Source organism: Aplidium turbinatum, chromosome 11, assembly GCF_918807975.1.
Source record: "Aplidium turbinatum chromosome 11, kaAplTurb1.1, whole genome shotgun sequence".
Taxonomy (NCBI): domain Eukaryota; kingdom Metazoa; phylum Chordata; class Ascidiacea; order Aplousobranchia; family Polyclinidae; genus Aplidium; species Aplidium turbinatum.
Window position 1 is genome coordinate 21,706,930 of NC_137482.1, and position 19,752 is coordinate 21,726,681.

Consider the following 19,752-nt stretch of genomic DNA (forward strand, 5'->3'; position numbering starts at 1 on the left):
ACATTTCTCTTGGGAGAGGAAAACTGATGATCAAAGAAGAGTTTACTGCAAAACTTGACAAACTCTTCGACATTCTTAACTGCAAATGTAAAATTGTTAGCTGTTTTGAATTTGGTTGCCCAAAAGATGGTGGATGTAAACAAGAAACTCATGTTATTTGTATTTGCCCTAACCAAATGAAGATCCCTCTGATAGAACTAACATTCATCAAAGGTCAGAGGGAAAAGACTGGTTCAATTGGACCACATCAGATTGCATTACCAGATCTGCCAGAGCATAAGAGGCAAGTTAAAAGGCAGAAAAGGGAAGAAGATGAGAAAAGAAGGATAGATAAATACAGGCAAAACTGTCAGTCAGATGTTTCGTTTACTTTCTCAGATGATGAAAGTGACAGTGCTCATACTGCTCAAACTCAAGATGAGGAAGTCACAGTTCAAATGCCAAGTACATCGGCATCTTCCGCTTATAGCAACAAGCAGTTCTACAACACGTTAGAGATACGTAATGTTGCCATGCAAAGTATCAGATATGGTGTTGGCCTACGTGCCACAGCTGCCATCTCCACCGCTGCCTTAATAGATGTTGGTTTGATCAGTGAAGAAGACAAGAGTCTTGTAATTGATCATAGTAAAGTCAAGAGGGCCCAAGAAAAAGTTATGAAGTTTCTAGATCAAGAGTTTGATGATCGTTGTAGCAGGGGTGAAATTGACTGTATTTTCTTTGATGGTCGTCAAGATATGACTAAAGTTATGCTGAAAGCAGATAATTCCGATCGTCAGTTCCCCAGCGTCATTAAAGAAGAGCATTATTGTGTATGTAGTGAGCCAGGTGGAAGATATTTGTACCATTTCACTCCTGAGAAAAGCTTACAGAAAAAACCAGCAGAAGTTATTGCAGACAATCTCGTTGATTTCATTAAGAAGAAGGGTATTGATAACAATCTGCAAGCCATTGGAGGTGATTCAACGAACGCTAATACTGGTTGGGGGGGTGGTTGCATGCACTGGGTAGAGGTGAAACTTGGTCGTAAGCTGGTCTGGTTGGTTTGTTCTCTACACACTAATGAGCTACCCTTACGTCACTTGATCACAAAACTGGATGGGAAGACATCGTCTCATAACAAGTGGACAGGCAAGATTGGAAAAATGCTAGACACTGCTACTGAACTTGAAGTGGATCCTTCATTTACCAAAATCTCCATTGGAGAGCCTCTTATTTCACTGCATGACGATGTCATAAGGGATCTCTCTACTGATCAAATGTATGGATATAGGATCGTAAAGGCCATAAGGACAGGGCAACTTCCCACAAATCTTGCACTTCTTGAAATAGGTCCCGTGAACCATTCCAGGTGGCTGACAACAGCAAACAGACTGTGTCGCATATGGGTTTCAAAACATGGTTTAAAAGGTGAAACCCTCAACAACTTAAGACTAATAGTGGAATACGTTGTTGGAGTTTACTTTCCGTGCTGGTTCAACATCAAGATAAAGCACACTTGGACAGAAGGTCCTCGTCATATCATGTTTCAGCTGCAACTGCTAAGGATGCAGAAGGAAGTTGTGGTGGACGCTGTCATGCCATCAATCAAGCGTTCAGCATGGTACGCGTTTAGTGAAATGGTGATTCAAACACTCTTGTGCTCAAAAGATATTGAAGAGAGGAAAGTTGGAGTACAAAAGATTGCTGACATTAGGGGTAGAGATGGCTGTACATTGGGTGATCTTTCCGTTCGTCCCAGAAAGACACCTTCAATCAACCCCGATGCTTCTTCTCTGTTGGAGTTAATAGACTGGTCTGTGGGGGTGTATGAACCACCTTTGAACTGCAAATTAACAACAGCTGAAGTAAGGCAGTTTATTGATGAGCCCATGCAAGTTCCAAATTGGCCCTGCCATACCCAGTCAATAGAAAGGTGTGTGAAGCAAGTCACAGAGGCAGCAGCCAAAGTGTATACTCACGAGAAACGTGAAGGCTATATCAGAGGGCAAGAGGCAAGTCGGCGGCTGATGTCAAAGAACGAGTCAAAGCAAGACTTGATGAAACTTGTTGTGTACCGTAAATGTTTTAATTGCTACAAACAAATTTAATGTTCTCTTCAGTTTCTTAGCATCTTTCATGCTTGTAGTAATTTCCGATGTGTTATCCACAGGTATATACACTATACAATAAATAATGTTTCCGAAGTGCCAACATATTTATCTGTCATTGCAAATTCTAGAACAAATTAAATTGAAGTTAGACAAATGTTACTCCTTGACCAGCTTAACAGAATAACTACCGTATAATCTCTGTAATGCTGCACAAATTACATATAGAATTCAGAATGCCTACAACCTATGGTGGCCTCACATTATACAATAAAAACAACAATGGACAAAATCTTGTAGGTCCTAAGCAAGAACAATGTTGATAAAACTCTGGAAATTGCCTGAATAAGATTGTTTCATGTTAAGAAATGAAACTGTTGTTTTAATGCTTATTATCGTGAAAAACCAATGCTTTTTCCCATAGCAATTGTTGCTATTTTTTGAAACGCAGATTTACCAAGCTAGACGTTTTGCAAATGCGAAAATATTAACAGATTCGTGTTTTTCAGATCCAAACACATATTTTTAGACCCCGTCATTGGAGAAATTTGCAAAAAATTTTTTTTTTTCCCAAATCAACACGCCCTATTGTGGTATTGGTCGTCGGGGCCATTGGTACTGTACAGTGTACAGAGACGTTTCTGAGAAGGCGAGTGATTTTCCGTACAAAAATCTCAATGAAAGATTTTCCAAAAAACGACCGAATATTCTGTTGGGCACATCGCAAAGCATGACACACAGAAACAATGTAATTTCATATCGCATGATTCAAAGATAATCTTAAGTAGCTACTGTATGAAACAATAAACACCTCATCACTAAATAAACGATGCCAATGCTTCACGCAATTCCATGTTTAGTGGTTTAACTAATTTGACGCAAAACGCATGACAGATACCTTGCAAAACACAAATTAACATTATCACAGAGTATTGATCACTGCAAAAAACTGAGGATTTGCATTCATAAAGTTTACAACATCAATGCCTTCAAAAAAAGATATATATATGTATTATTTAAACTTTCAATTTTGTATTTAATATTATACATCAGCATAGGAGAGAGTCTTCGGCTGTTATACAGTGGTTTGACCTGAAACACTGTGAACGCTTCTTGTTAAAAGATAAAATGGCTGTAGAGCATACAAGATACGGTTCCAATGATCGCCATTCCCCCGTAGACCATCCTTCCAATTGGAGATGATAAAAAGATGTAGTGGATGAACATATACAGCAGGAATGACGGAAGAGTGGAGGAGAGAGGGAGCACAGATCTCTTCCAGGATGAAGAGACCGGTGGCGAACTCTTCTCCGAATGATCCGGCTTTTCACCACCTGCATCATTATCAGCACTGTAAGCTGCTTGCTAATGTTATTTTTTAAACCTTAGCCCTGGAGGTCTTGAGACCAGAGCCAACCAAATAAAGGCGGACATGTAAAAAGTTGGACGAGCCCTTTTGAGTAACCGCTCTTAAATCACAGACAAATATAACCTCGCAACTACACGGCACTTAACAATACAATAATGCAATAAAGTGAAAATAAACTACTTATACATAAATTGAAAATCCATAACTGATCTACATACATAATTACATATCTAAATCAAATATAGTTATTACTATCTGAATCTTTAACAGCCTATTCAAATATAATAAATTCTATTTGAATAAGGACCTTCTGATGATCCTCCTTTTGGTGAAACAGGCTGTTAAGGATTCGGATAATAATAACTATATTTGATATAATTCGCTCTGCTTTGCTTTTTTGCAAGCTAATCATAATATAAAATAGAGATGTACCGATATATCGGTATCGGCATCGGTATCGGTGATATCGGCCAGTTTTTGAGTATCGGCATCGGTATCGGCAAAAGTTGGCCGATACTGTGGCCGATACTAAACATGTAAAAAAAAGGAGTTTGCTGGGGATTTTCTGCAGAAGCACAGATATAGATTTTTTAAAGTTGTAACTAACGTCACATTGATGTAGAAAAATAAAAACCTGTTCAAATTTTTGATACCTCACACTCCCATGACTTCATGCGCGCACCTTTTGGCATTGTCTGCTTACAGTGATTCTTTCACTCAAACAAAACGTTTTGTTTCAGCAGTTTTGCGTTGTTTGATTCTTAAGTTGTGAAGGAGACTCAATTTCTCCAATATTTATCATTTGTGTTTCTCTTTTACTCTTATCAGAGGATAAAACCAGGCCAGGACTGCCCAGGTGGCGGAAATGTGTAATTTTGCATCGTTCTAGCGTTGCTGGACGTTTGGGGGACCCGTGTAACTTGGTTGTTTTTGGTGGTCTGGTTCTGTCGGTTTGTAATTTGGTTTCCACTTTTCGTTGTGGTGGACTCGCCAAGCTTGGGCAATGTCGTGGCGGAGTGAGTGGGAGCGGTGGACTGCGGGTCCTCGCTGGGCTGGTCAATAAGTGGCCTTGTTGCGTCTTGGATGGCGGCCTCGTTGTGGGGGGAGTGTTCTTCCGGGCTGTCGGCGCGGGGCGCTCACTGTTGCGGTTCACTGGCCATAGCGGTGTGGCTTCCACACTAGCCATTTAGACCATCCAATCAACTATATGTTTCTCGGCAGCCATTTTGTAGCAAGAATTGACATCGACAAGAATTGAAATGGCTAGTGTGGAAGCTGCACCGTTGTGGTTGGCGGGTCGCGGCTGCTCGCTGTGCTGGTGGGTGCTCGGCCTTGTGCTGGTGGCCGGGAGGGGCGCTCCTTTCTTTGCGGTGGGGTTGTCGTATTGGGCGCGGCAGGACCGTTTTGATCGGTTTGGTGAGGATTCGTGGTCCCATTGCTTTCGTTTTGGGCCTGCTTGTTCTGCCGTGGCATTGTTTGAGCTTGGTTGGTTTGTTGCAGCGAGGGGTGGAAGTTGAGTCGCGGACTGGTGGTGCCGGCTTGCCTGGGGGTTGCAAGAGTTTTTGGACCTTTAGCAGTGTGGGGGCGATGCGGGATTGTGCATTTTTGCTGCCTGGGTGGTCTTGGCCTGGCAAAAGCTTTTCAACCAAACGACAAGCGCCCTTAGGTTGCACATTACTTGTCGAATAGTTTTTGTACGACTACACAAATCACTTGGTTTACATTTTACATCTTATTATCAATTATGATTGCCTATATGGAGAGTTTGCGCAAACACTTTATTTAATTTTTCAGAAACCCCAATTATGATGTAATGTTTCTTCCCTTATACCCCAGTCCTCAATTATGGTGGCTTTTCATTACTAAAACCTACTATTATGACACAACAATGCGGTTGAGATTGGATTCTTGAATCTTTAATAAATAATGCCAATTGAAAGCTTTTTTTAATAGTTTTATGCAAATAAGGTAAAACTTAGCATTTGATATAATTCCTTGCAAATACCAAAATTGCTTCTTTTTGTAACACCAAAGTATCGGCCAAAATATCGGTATCAGTATCGGTATCGGCCTAAAAAAGTGATATCGGTATCGGGATCGGCCAAAATATTGGTATCGGTACATCTCTAATATAAAAGCTTCATTGTTTTAATTACATATCTACTAACATTTTGATACTTGATAAAGGCTAACATGTATATGGCCGAAAACGTTGGTAATTTATCGTTTATTTTCACTTTATTGCACTCTGTTAAATCCCGTGTAATTGCTAGGTTGTCTTTGCCTATGGTTCAAGAAAATTACCTCTTTCCCCTAATTGTACCACTATTAAATGTTAAATAACGTTAACAACTGAGCAATCCTATTGCCGAAGTGGCCTGAGTCTCTAGGCAAAATTTAACCACAGTAATAAACCTGAAAAAATACTTAAACTTAGATACGGTAGTTATGTTCATAAAAATAAAGTAGCACCTTTACCACTGATAGCTCCACGTTTCTGTTCGGCAAAAATCGACTCTATGATGTCATCCTTGAGAGCGAAGCGCTCATGCAGCCACAACATGGCAGCAGAGGTACTTGTAGTGACGTCCTTCTCTCGGCTGGCTATAGCGCGCGTGACGTCACCGATTGGGATTCTGGTGAAGTGGATGTGGACTTTCTTGCAGCTCCCAGTGAGAAAGCGGATAGCATGCGGCGCATCATGCCTGACGCCTGCATGGAAGTGTGTTATGATAATTTTTGTTTGATAATCTACCATGTTCCGTTACCGAGTTATGGGGAATCCCCTATTTTTAGCCCCACACGAGTTTCGACCACGCGGTGCCACATCTAAATGACGTCATAATGGAATGAAAATGACATTTTTCAAATCAGTGTCCCAAATCCCATCATACGCAAACCCGAACGTTTTTTCGACTTTCTTTCGTTTTTTTTATGTCATAAAGGCGTGTTTTGCCTGCTGCTCCCAGCAGATATAGGTTGGTATATGCGTCGTGAAAGTTGAGTTGCAAAGCAGGGTATGGCTTCGCTGAAAAGCCTGTAACTTCAATATGAAAAAAAAACATTGAAAAAACTTGCTCGAAATTTATTTTTTGCATAACTGACTTGCCAAAGCCAAAAAAAACGTTAACCAAATGTGAAAATTCCACACAATCAATATTATTCAATATGCACATCACGTAACTGCAATCAGTCATCGCATCAACCTGTTAAAATGCAAATAATGCAGTGGCAATTTTTTTTATTGGAACCGATTGCTGGCGTTTTCATTGTGAACAGCCAGAAATAAACTAAAACTAAACCACCCTTACAAACCATTCTTATAAATGTAGAATTAATCTATTTAAATAAAGATCTAAAATAAACTTGAAGTTATCAATTTATTGTGATACTCTTTGTTTTTTTGGTTAGTGTTTATCGCGCTACGCATTTTTTTGGATCATTAAAAATTCAAAGGAAGATTTTTAATGCAAGTTTAGTGACAAAGTTTTATTATGAACTTTAAGCGGTCCTTGTTTGGATTACTTCTTCAGCTCCACACTCTTGAACTCGTTTCCTAGCTAAAAAAACAAGTTTTTTCATTCTACAGACGCGAAAATAATTTGTTTTGCTACCCAGGATACGAAAGAACATTTTACCTTCTTCTTTGCCTCGGAATCCGCTGTAGACAACTGTGACGTCATAAACAGCATCGACGTAATCTTGGAGGGTTTCCAAGGCGCATTCGAAAGCTTTCACTCTCGGGGTTAAAACCTAAACAACGAGGCCTGGGTTACTTAGTTACTTACACACTATCAGTTCCAGTTGTGGTAACTTCAAAAGAGAATTTCGTTCAAAGCTGTTAATTGGCTAATGCTTAGATGACGTGCTGGTAATTTAAAAAAATGGAAATGAAAAAAAATATCTGGAGGACAAAGGAACATGCTCCACCTGCTGTAGCGGTTTCAGCCCCATGTTTATGGCAAAGTTCTGGCTTTTGTCCAATATTGCTTTCCTGCTGGGGTTGGGACTAAAACGGGTGCCTTCTGGGTAGATGAGAAAATATAACCCTGTTTTTCTGGAAAATAAAAATCAAGAGCAACATTAAACAAAACGCCACGAAACAGCGAAGGTTAGCTTGAGAGTTAATGTCGCCGTGGAATCAAAATCTTCAATTGAAAAAAATCAAACGGAAAACGATGTGGTTATTGAAAGGGGTCCACGTCTTTAAAGTGCAGACACTTAGGTGCCTGCCAAATAGGTGTGCGTACTGTCGCGTCAGAATATTTGGGTGCGGCGTCTAGTCATTTAGGTGCTATTCGATGTGTTAAATTACACTCATAATCATTGTCAAATTATATCGAATGCTCCCTTCCCCAGTAACAACATCCTGCGTACGCCACAGAACGTACCCTCAATACGCGTGGTTCACTGGGTTGAGCAAGCCAATTACATTAGTGTAATCTTATACAATACAACTTGCCGGTTATAAATAGCATCATGGGCGTTTTTTAATTCGTTTTCATTCGAAAAGCATTTCGAATGCCAGATCAATAACAATAACTGCACATCGTTTCGTTTATTTTAGGCCTCGTCAGTGCAGTATATACGCTGCACGAAGGCACATACCCATGTGCGGCGATTTCCGATTTGTAGCACATAAAAAGCTACAAAATGGTACTTCAAACTTTTATGTTTTTTATCAATGCTCGTACGGACGGAAAGAAGGTTTAGAAAGTTCTATATTTACAGTTCAGCAGGCCATAGCCCTGAGAAGAGCCGTATGCATTTCTCTCTAGAACAGTGTTCTGTTCATAATCATGAGAAATTAAGGGCTATAGTAGAAGACAATCGTAGGCACACCTTTAAGTGTCTTGCCGAAGACACAGCCACATGGTTTTGAGCGATGTCGAACCGGCTGCCTTTCAAAAGCCAAACCATGGCGTTCACCACTCGACTATGCAGTCAACTATATTTACACGTATTCGTAAAACAATTTTTAATCAAAAGGTTTTTGAAGATCTCCTTCAAATGCAGTTAATCGTGATCACATGCGCTTGACTCTATATTAGAGCACCAACGCTAAGCGGTTACTGTTTCACAAATCACCTTCTAATGAGTTTTTGTAAAATCTTGCGCATATTTTCAATATTGTATTTCCCATCTCTCCGAACAAACACACCACCATGCACGCCGAATGCAAACCCATACAACGGGTAGTACTTGATTGAGTTCTTGAAGACATATCTCATATATCCAGCTGCGTTTTGCCTGGATAAAAACAAGTTTAACAAATTTGTTTTCGTTCTTTTAGAATCTAGAGTTCTAGACTAAAATAAGGCGTACATTCGATGCTCGTGTGACATCTGCCACAACTTGTGTGGTTTTGAGTCGGTTAGATAACTTACGGATGTATCATTGTATCTCTTGGTTAAAGCAGGGGCGGGGTGTTAGCCAAGCATTCCCAAATTCAAGTTTTGCCTGATTTTCTGACACAACAGGATATTCAAAGGCCTCTGATATTCCTCGAAATTGAAATTAACACCCTTCTCTCAGAGACCACGATACCACGGATATTTATACGTCGAAAATCAATACCTAAATAATAATGACACACAGAAATGCACCAACTGAAGAAAAGAAACCACTACCCACCTCACGGCTAAGAAGTCAGCGATGATCCAGTCGATCAAGCATTGGTGGTTGCCCAAGAAGAGGACATTTTCCTTCACAGATGGAATGACACCGTCAATGTAGACCTGTACACCTGTGAAGCAATTCGAAATAGCATCAAGGCAAGAATCTGTTGCGTTGATGTCAAGGACTGACCTTTGCACAGAATTTAGGCTGAACTTCGCACAATTACAACTTATCGCCCGACTTGTGCTAACAAAATACATGGCTACAAATGGAAACTGGAACCTTCTATGGCAATCTTTGTTTAATGATATTGCGTCACTACCACACAATGGAATCATCAAGCTGGCCTGTTTTAGCAGACAGTTTAGAGAGAAAATAATATCACAGTCAAAGAAACAAGTTTGTCATTAAGTACTGATAATATAATAATGCCAAGAAATAACAAGAAACTTCATCTTGTTAAGAGAGGGTCGTACAAATGAGGTTGTTACTCACCAGTGCAGTGCTCAAAGAAGAACACAACCATACGCTGGTAACTATCCCATAACCTGTTGTCCACTATATGAAACCAGGTTTCCGGCAATAAAGAAGAAACAAGCATCCAGCTGCAACAATTCAATGTGCACATTTAGCGTAAACCAATCCAATCATATCTCACTTTTCTCAGCATACTAGCTCTCAAGAAAAATACAAAAAAAATCCATATGGCCAAGATTTCAGTCTTTTCCTGTTGTAATTTCGATCAATTTCGGCTTTGTTGGGTGCTCACTGATCACCTGGTCCAAACTCGTTTACATTGCTGATATTTTCGTTAATGACAGTGCATCAGAAAATTCACGGAATGGCCCGTTTCGGTGAGTCCGATTCGGTTAGTCCGATTCGGTGAGTCCGATCCCTTAACGGGGGATTTTTTCAATTTTTTTTTTAAATTATCGGGTACCGTAGCCTAATTATCATTGCCGTTTTAGGGTTAGGGGTTAGAGGTTAAGGTTAGGGGTTAGAAGTTAGGAACTCACCGAATCAGACTCACCGAATCGGACTCACCGAATCGGACTCACCGAATCGGACTCACCGAATAGTAGCAGACCCGAAAATTCAATACACAAACTTTGCAAACTCCTTGGTCTTGGTTCTGTTTCAAAAAAAGGAAAGTTTCGCAGGCAACTCGAAAAGGAAATCAAGGATTCAGCTTGCGTATACTCATTACTCAGGGCAAAACTGTTTGCTCTGAAGCAAAATAATTTATTTTGATTTCATTTCAAATTAAATTGGTTTGTGAAGAACTCCATTTAGTTTTGATCAAACAAATATGCTTCCAACCACTCACTTATACACATAAAAGTAGATCCACTCAAACTATATGCAAGCACTCACCATATCAAGACAAAAACATAGGGAATGCAGGAGCAGAAAATTATCGCTAAGGCAACCACCGCCCTTATGTAGCCAATTACCAATTCTACCCACATAGCTACTGACGGGTAATCACAACATTCCTACTTGCTACACTAACCTGGAAAAAGCACAAAAATATAAACCAATCCTGGAGAGACACATAGTGAGTTGTTGTTACAGTCACAAAGCTCGCAGAAACAGAGGAAAGCAAAGCCATATAATATACGAGCATAATACACATTGTTGGGTGTTGTTTCTAAAAAACTATCCGTTTTAATGGCACGTTCACATTCAAAGTTTTTTTTTCTTCTTTATGAAGATGTAAGCAACGACAGCATATCAAAGTTAAAACACATTTTCAATAAGCTCAGAAAAAATGAAAATGACAAAGTTATTGATTTAATTACTTCACGAAATAATGAAACGTTATTCTGATGCAAAGCGCACATTAAAATTGAACTAAGGAGCAAAATGGTTGGAACACCTGTTTAATCTAATCAAAAAATAAAGAGCCTGAAATATAGATACTAAACTCATGTTCAGCAAACAAACGTTTCGAAAACTACACTGTCTTCATTTTTATTGCTACAAATGTCATTTATACATCATCTGTAGCATTGAAGATGAAGACAGTGTAGTTTTTGAAACGTTTGTTTGCTGAACATGAGCTTAGTATCTACATTCTGGGCTCTTTATTTTTTGATTAAAATTGAACTAGTTCATCATTGTGTAGCAAGATATCTTTAAAATAGATGCTTTTAATTGAAGTAAGCTTAATAAATGTTGCAGATAAATGATCACTTAGGCGTTTGAGCCATGTAACATAGAAAGCCTTTCTACAGATAACACAACAACACAGCCAGCAAAGGTCTACAGGTGTTGAAACAATGTAAAAAGAGATGATCTGCTAGCTGAGAATGGCAGGAGTGTTATATCAGTGAATTAGAAACAATCTAGCCCAAGCTTGATCCAGCGTTTCATCGACCTTGTACTTTGGAACGATGTAAAACAGCTGATGTTGCATGGGAGCGACATTTCCAATTGTGGTTACGTCATTGTTGCTAACTTCCGCACAAGAAATGATCGATTAGTTAATACAGTATGAGATAATATGAATCGACCATTTTCCGCCACAGCATGAAGCCCGTCATTGAACCTTTAGGGCTGGAAGCACCAACAACAGATCCATCGATTAGCAAATTGGCCGATTATGTAGATTTGTTCGTGAGCTGTTTTTGCCTTGTGCTCCAATCGTAATCTGCTGATTAACCTTCGCACAAACTCACCGACCATTAACAAATTAAACAATTGGCCTAATCGATAGCTTAAAATATCGGCTGTTGATGCATCTAACTCTAAATCAACGCATCGTCACTTAAATGTGTGCAAAAAGCGTTACCTTTAATATTATTAAAAAGACCAACACTTGTATGGTTACAAAGCTGAAAAAGCATTTTTCAGACAGTTTCCTTTCAAATGTTGTTTATTTTTCTTTATCAATGAGCATTTTTATATTCTGAGGTCAATGTAGCAATAAATTGAGCTGAATAAACACCCCCGTTGCTTCTTCTGTTAACTGGAACAGTAAAACCAAGAAAAAAAGCAAAACAAAGTAAAACTGTCCATCCTCAAACAAGCATAACCCGATCAGAGGTTACAAGATCTACGTCCAACATGTTCAAAATAAATCACTCCGCAGTAATGTGAAGATAGTCCTTCCCATGTCAGCATTATTACAAAGAGTTGTAGTGAGCAAATAATCACTATAGAAGCAATTTGTTGACAACAGGCATTTGTAAGTACGGGCTTTTCATGCGTGATGTGTTGTATTCCAGGTTCCAATCCTTATGACGACATCCACTGTCACATCAAGAGTCGACGGAATTCTTACTTCACGTTACTACCATCATAGAAAACCTCCACTATGGCATGGTAGAAGGAAAACTTCAATCCAGATCAGCAAATGCTTCTACTGAGTTGATTCGAAGCACAGTGTAGGTCGGTGTGTAAACTAAACAAAAAAATAATTTCGTAAAGACAGTTAGAGGACGTAAATGAAATGCTTGAAAAGGCACTACTGTATCAGTAAAAGGTACAAATCATCTTATTACATAAAACTCTTCAGTTAAAACTATAGGTACAATATAATTTATAAACAAAAAAATCTTTAAAAATAGTCTTAAAAGATTGCTTTTATCGTATTGTATTAAAAAAGTTTGACATTTTCCTATATATATTTTTCAGTTTGAGCCTGATATCGATTCGGCAAGAAAACCAGTGTGGAGCTCAACTTTTTTGTGTCAGCGTTTTGCTGTTATTGCTTCTTCTATGATGTATAAAGAACTTTTGTTTACAACTGCTGCATCATATGATATTGCTGAAACATCTTATTATCTACTTTAAAGTACAAAAAAGTAGTGGAACTTCCAAGATAAATGGCAGCATATGTGTTGCCATCTATCTACAGATAGAAGTGGTACAATCCTCAGCCTCACTATATCTTCGCTGAAAGCTCTTCCGAGGAACAAAGCGTTGAATGATTTTTTCTGCTCCAGGGGTTTTTTCTATGACTGTTGCTTCTACTTTCACAAGGCTTCGTCTGACTATTGGACGACCCACCAAAGTGAAGTCCTGCCCACCAACAAGTAAAACCTGGGATGAAAAATCCAAACAGGCAAATTAGAAACACAGAATTTAGACTAGAAAAATTACATTTAGATTGAATAACCAGCACACACTTGGTAGCCTACCAATCACGTGCATGTCACTTGAAGAAACGTGAAATTAGTGGAATCTTTACCCAGACAGCAAATCAATCATTTTTTTACATTGATTCCACGTCTGCAGAAGCGTCTGCTGTCTGGGCATCAAGTCTTCTCAGACTGCACAGTGAACACTGTTGCGACCTATTCAGAAAGATGAGTGGACTAATAAGATAAACAAACTTAATTAATCAAGCGTCAGTATGATGTTTATAGAATAAAATACAGGAAAAAAATACTTATTACTTCCATAGAATTTTTTCCATACACACACACACACCTTTTCCAAACGAATTTTTTCACCAAGATCAGTGCCAAGCATATCCCCGGTTACTTGAATAAGATCATTGTCGGTTACTTTGAATTGCACTCCCCCTACAAGCACGACAGCAAACAACCTTCCTCGTTCTGGATCAGCTAAGCATTTATTTACTTCTTCAATGACAACTGAAAAACAAGGGATAGAACTAGAAGTAACATCGACTGTATGGCAATGTGGTACATAGTTGGAACAATTACAATTGTAATTAACTACACATTTTTTTTTGTAGGGTACACGACTAGGGATGGGCAATATAGAATTTCGAATAGTTGCAATCCGAATATCTAATTATTCGAATTGAAATGACATTTCGAATCGAATTTTCCAAACCGAAATGGAAATACCTGCTTTTCCAGCTACCAACATTTTTTATCGATTTTTTGCCGATCAATTACATTCGGCTCAGCGATAGCTATTCGCTCTAGCGAAAACGGCTAGCCAGCTCTCTACCAGTGCGGTTTGTAGACGTCGGAAGGCCGTTGTGCTGTGGGTTTTCATCGTAGGCTACTAAACATGGAACACAATGCAACTCTGGGTGAGGCTGCCGCTACACCTAGTGTCATAAGTTCTGCAACAATGCAGCAATCCAATCAAATGGATGATCTATTGAGCTCCGGTGTTGAAGCGACAAATACTTCAGCATCAAGTAACGACTCGAACAGCTTTCAGCTGCCGAAGAAAACCGATCGTACCAAAAAAGTGCCAAACAGCGATGCAATTGAATGGTGGAACAAAAATCAAAAAAAGTTGCCGCTGTTGTTTGATCTTGAGAGAAAGTATTTAGCCACTTGTGCATCCTCAAAAAGATCCTTCTCGAGTGCTGGATTGACAGCATCAAAATTGCGATTGCGGCTAACTGGCGAGCAAGAAGCTTTAAACATTCTTCATTGCAACAAAGACTTGCTCTCCTAGACAGTTACTGCTGTTTATTCGTTTCGTTGCCACTTTTCAATTATGTGTCTTCAATAAAACCACAATAAAAACAAAGCTTTTTGACATTTTCTGAAATTAAAAAAAAATTATTCTAGAATAGGTATTCGAAATTCTAAAAATTATTCTAGAACAGCTTATTCTTCTATTTCGCCCATCCCTATACACGACACAATGCAGCCACCCAAATCATGTGAACACATGACGCCATCCCTAGGCCACAAATGACGCCATCCCTAGGCCACAAGGCACGAATGCCACAAAGCATTAATGCCGTAAGACCTAAATGACGCAAAACTTGGTTATTTCTTACTAAAATTAATTGGTTATTTGAATAAGATGTAACTGACCTACTGTGTTTGTTCATGAAGCAGCGACAAAAGAGATTAACTGCAGGAAGCCAGACTAACATTTAGATATCTTCAGACTGTGTTAATTGTTAAAGTTTCTCTTCAGACTTGTTTACAAAGGTAAATTAGTATGAAATGTTATAGACAAAAAAATTACCTATGATTAAATAATATTTATCTCAATTTAAATATCACTGTTTGACTGTGCATCCGAGCCTGATCGGTTGTCTTCGAAAACAAAAGAGTGTAACTGGCCTTCTGTGTTGTTCAGCAGCGAGGAACGAAAGCCAACTGGGAAAGCCAAACTTACGCTTCGAGTTTGCCAGATATTGCTGATTAGTAAGATTTCTCAGCAGGCGTGTCCATTAAGATTAGAATGCAACAAATGAACTTGTGGCACTTCATCCTTACTGTGCATCCGAACCTGATCGGTTGTCTTCGAAAACAAAAAAGTGTAACTGGCCTTCTGTGTTATTCAGCTGCGAGGAACGAAAGCCAAACTTACGCTTCGAGTTTGCCAGATATTTCTGATTAGAAAGATTTCTCAGCAGGCGTGTCCATTAAGATTAGAATGCAACAAATGAACTTGTGGCACTTCATCCTTATTTTGCTAAGTGCAAGAAAACAATTTTTATTTGTGTAAAAAATGAAATTTCAAATTGTTACCATGAGAAATAAATCATTGCCGAATTAAAAAAAAAAACGTTTTAGTGAAAAATAACCGACTCATCTTTATTTTGTTAAGTGCAAAACAATTTTTATATTTTTGTGCACGCATGTACTTTTATTGAGCCTCTAGTTGGGGTTCAAAAGGGTTTCTACATTGCAACATAATCTGCATCAAATGCAATTCTACTTGTGTTTGATAAAATCAAACTGTAAAAAATTATCGATGAACATAAATATTGAAATATTTAATTTTTGCATTTGAAATGTGTAATTTATTACATCACAATTTCATTGTTCTAAAATTTTCCGATGTAATTAAAAATTTTGATGATGTAATTGTAATGTAATTTAACTGAAAACTGTGTAAATGATCCAACTCTAAATCGTGGTATGAGTGCCTGCAAGACGCTTAAAACATCAGCTAGACAACAATTGAAAGCATGTGACTGTTATAGCAAAGCACTAAAGATGTGGACATGAAGATTGCTTTCGTTGCCTTGCCTTCCACTAATTTGAATGTTCAAGTACCTGACCTGAGCCTGAATGTGACAAAACCCATGCAAAATGTAAAAGTCCAACAAATAATGAAAATCAAGAGAATGATAAAGCGGCACCATGACTACCTAGAGATACGGCCTGATATGCCACATTCTCCAAAATGTATTACACACAAAACAAAATATATAACGTAATAACTCAAATGTTTTCGACACATACGAAGTACGTGTGTCCTCGTCAGGAATTAAATAAAAATCGTAAAATAAATTTGACTTTGCACTATAACTGAAACGTAACTGTAACACTCTAGACTGAAAAGCACAAACTGAATGAATGATACAAGAATGATTTCAAGAAAAAGAAAGTAATCATGAAACTAATTGCACATAAATTGATTTCTCTTAACAACATCTTCCACCACTACAGATCAAAGTTATTGAAGAACATGCTCTTCATAGAAACTGTACAACTTACAATTGTACATTGCTAATCATGCAAACAACCTACTGTTATGTTCTTCTTCTGAAATTAATTCTGGAGGCTCAGGAAAAACATATCGATCATAAAAGGATGTGACATGCCCTTGATTCGCATCTTCCTTAAGGTCAGAGGTAGAGGATTTTTTCCGATTAATGGTTAACCATGAGTTACTGGTAATGCTGGGTTTCAGAAAATTCCTTTCATCACTAAAAGTAATTTATGCAATGTTTTTATATCATTAGTTTATCCGAAGTACCGTAGATTTAAAAAATATACTAAATCAAATTTTTACACTATTTTTCACATTTGCACAAACATCAGAGCCTAATTTCACATGGCCAGCTAAATGTCTACAAGATTGGACTACAAGATTGGATTGGACTACACAATGTACACATTTACCAATTTATCACGTTGCTCTATTAAATACAACATCCTCATTCCTTCCACTGCTGCAATGGAGAGATTCTTCTCTGTTGGAAGACGTGCTGAAGCTAATGCCCACCTCAGTTTACAATCGAGTGAATATGGTAAATAGTGAACAGATTTTAATGTTAATGTGAAAGAGTAAAGCAAAATTAAAGAATAAACATCTTTAAACTCAAATAACTTTCAGGTAGTACGAAAAACACGTACTTACTTTGCAAATAGAAAAGTTTTGTTACTGAATGAGAGTGAACTGAAACAGGATGATGTTATTCGGTGAGTGTTTCTTGGACTAAATGAATTGCCAACAAATGTCTTTGTTTGAGGAAACAAATGTTTTGCAGTTGATACTCCAAATTTGAACATTGCATTTGGTAAATTGATCATTGCATATACTACTAAGTTTCATATAATCACCAGTACCTATAGCCTATATATTAGAGATGTACCGATATATCGGTATCGGCATCGGTATCGGTGATATCGGCCATTTTTTGAGTATCGGTATCGGCATCGGTATCGGCAAAATTTGGCCGATACTGTGGCCGATACTAAACATGTAAAAAAAGGCGTTTGCTGCGGATTTTCTGCAGAAGCAAAGATATAGATTTTTGAAAGTAGTAACTAACGTCACATTGAAGTAGAAAAATAACAACATGTTCAAATTTTTGATACCTCACACTCCCATGACTTCATGGGCGCACCTTTTGGCATTGTTTGCTTACAGTGATTCTTTCACTCAAACAAAACATTTTGTTTCAGCAGTTTTGCGTTGTTCGATTCTTAAGTTGTGAAGGAGACTCAATTTCTCCAATATTTATCATTTGTTTCTTTTTGGCCAAGACTACCCAGGTGGCGGGAATGTGTAGTTTTGCATCGTTTTTGCGTTGCTGGACGTCTGAGGGACCCATGTGGCTTGGTTGTTTTTGGTGGGCTGGTTCTGTCAGTTTGTGATTTGGTTTCCGCCTTTCGTTGTGATGGACTCACCAGGCTTGAACAATGTCGTGGCGGATTGGGTGGGGGCGGTGGGACTGCAAATCCTCACTGAACTAATCAATGAGTGGTCTTGTTGTGCCTGGGGTGGCGGCCTCATTGTGGGGGGGAAGTGTCCTTCCCTGCTGTCGGCACGGGGCTGGGCGCTCACTGGTGCGGCGGGGCTGTTGCGACTCGCTGGCCATAACGGTGTAGCTTCCACGCTAGCCATTTAGACCACCCAATCAACTATATGTTTCTGGGCAGCCGTTTTGTAGCAAGAATTGACATCGACAAGAATTGAAAAGGCTAGTATGGAAGCTGCACCGTTGTGGTTGGCGGGTCGCGGCAGCTTGCTGTGCTGGTGAGTGCTCAGACTTGTGTTGGTGGCCGATGGGGACGCTCCTTTCTTTGCAATGAGGTTGTCATCTTTGGCGCAATGGGACCATTTTGATTGGTTTGGTGAGGATTCGTTTTCCCATTGCTTTCTTTTTGGGCCTACTTATTCTGCCGTGACATTGTTTGGGCTTGGTGAGTGTGTTGCGGCTAAGGGTGGAAGTTGAATTGCCGACTGGTGGAGCCTGCTTGCTGAGGGCAGCCAAGTTGCATGGGTTTTTTGAGCGTTTGGCTAGGTGGGAGCGATGCAGAATTGTGCATTTTTGCTACCTGGGTAGTCTTGGCCTGGAAAAAGCTTTTCAACCATACGTCAAGCGCCCTTAGGTTGCACATTACTTGTCGAATAGACTACACAAATCACTTGGTTTACATTTTACATCTTATTATCAATTATGATCGCCTAGTTGGAGAGTTTGCGCAAACACTTTATTAATTTTTCAGAAACCCCAATTATGATGTAATGTTTCTTCCCTTATACCCCAATCCTCAATTACGGTGGCCTTTCATTACTAAAGCCTACTATTATGACACAACAATGCGGTTGAGATTGGATTCTTGAATCCTTAATAAATTATGCCAATTCAAAGCTTTTTTTAATAGTTTTATGCAAATAAGGTAAAACTTAGCATTTGATATATGTCCTTGCAAATACCAAAATTGCTTCTTTTTGTAACACCAAAGTATCGGCCAAAATATCGGTATCAGTATCGGTATCGGCCTAAAAAAGTGATATCGGTATCGGGATCGGTATCGGCCAAAATATTGGTATCGGTACATCTCTACTATATATATTATCGCCGTTACAAGTGCTGTCACACATTCATAATTGCGCTTAGCTATCTTTAGTCTCCTGAGAACTGAAATCAAAATCAGTCAGATCAGAGATCAAGTCAAGGATCAAGTCACGGATTTTAATGGGCTACAGAAAATTTTGACATTGGAACTTCCTGTCTCTTGTTTGCCTGGGATTGGCGTGTTGATGCCATTGTTTCTTGAGGCTTCAGACTCTAAAGTTCACTTTTAAAGAACTTCTTTTTTTTGGATTTGTTGTTTGAGAGTATCCATGCAAGGGATTTTATAACACCACGTCCACCGCATTACTTTTTTTGATTATTATAATTTACCTTTAATATTACTGAACATCAGCCTATCTTGTTTCAACGTACTTTGCCGATGCTTGACATTTGTCACATTAAGAACTGGGAAGCAGCTGACTCGATGACTGATATAGTCTTTCGCTGCTTCCTGTCTGTTGTGGTATTTAGATAGCTATGGTACTATTTTATTCGTATTGTTTATAATTGTACCGTACTATTGCCGCAACAGACGAAATAAACGGTTTCTCTCTCTTTCCCTCTCTTTCTCTCTCAAGTCGACCTGCAGTCCTGCATGCAAAAAAACTGTAATGAGGGTTGCCAGACTAGGAAAAGGTCTTTAAGCCAAAATAAGACAAAAAAAGGCCAAAACAAGGAAA

At 38.8% G+C, this 19,752-nt stretch overlaps 2 protein-coding genes across 2 annotated transcripts; both read right to left on the reverse strand.

Moving 5' to 3' along the window:
• Window positions 1-3,206: 3,206 nt before the first annotated feature.
• LOC145780320 (1-acyl-sn-glycerol-3-phosphate acyltransferase epsilon-like) lies at window positions 3,207-18,088 on the reverse strand. The gene is made up of 10 exons (XM_082592021.1): window positions 18,055-18,088; window positions 14,730-14,769; window positions 10,453-10,515; window positions 9,574-9,683; window positions 9,094-9,205; window positions 8,548-8,709; window positions 7,390-7,516; window positions 7,098-7,212; window positions 5,932-6,171; window positions 3,207-3,424 (listed from the first exon to the last, which is right to left on the reverse strand). The coding sequence occupies exons 1-10, from the start codon at window positions 18,086-18,088 to the stop codon at window positions 3,207-3,209; spliced, it is 1,221 nt and encodes a 406-aa protein (XP_082448147.1).
• On the reverse strand, window positions 10,592-13,923 carry LOC145779421 (large ribosomal subunit protein bL21m-like). The gene is made up of 4 exons (XM_082591007.1): window positions 13,902-13,923; window positions 13,516-13,637; window positions 12,969-13,125; window positions 10,592-12,484 (listed from the first exon to the last, which is right to left on the reverse strand). Exons 1-4 carry the CDS (start codon window positions 13,921-13,923, stop codon window positions 12,420-12,422), a joined length of 366 nt encoding a protein of 121 aa, XP_082447133.1. The 3' UTR covers window positions 10,592-12,419.
• Window positions 18,089-19,752: the final 1,664 nt, after the last annotated feature.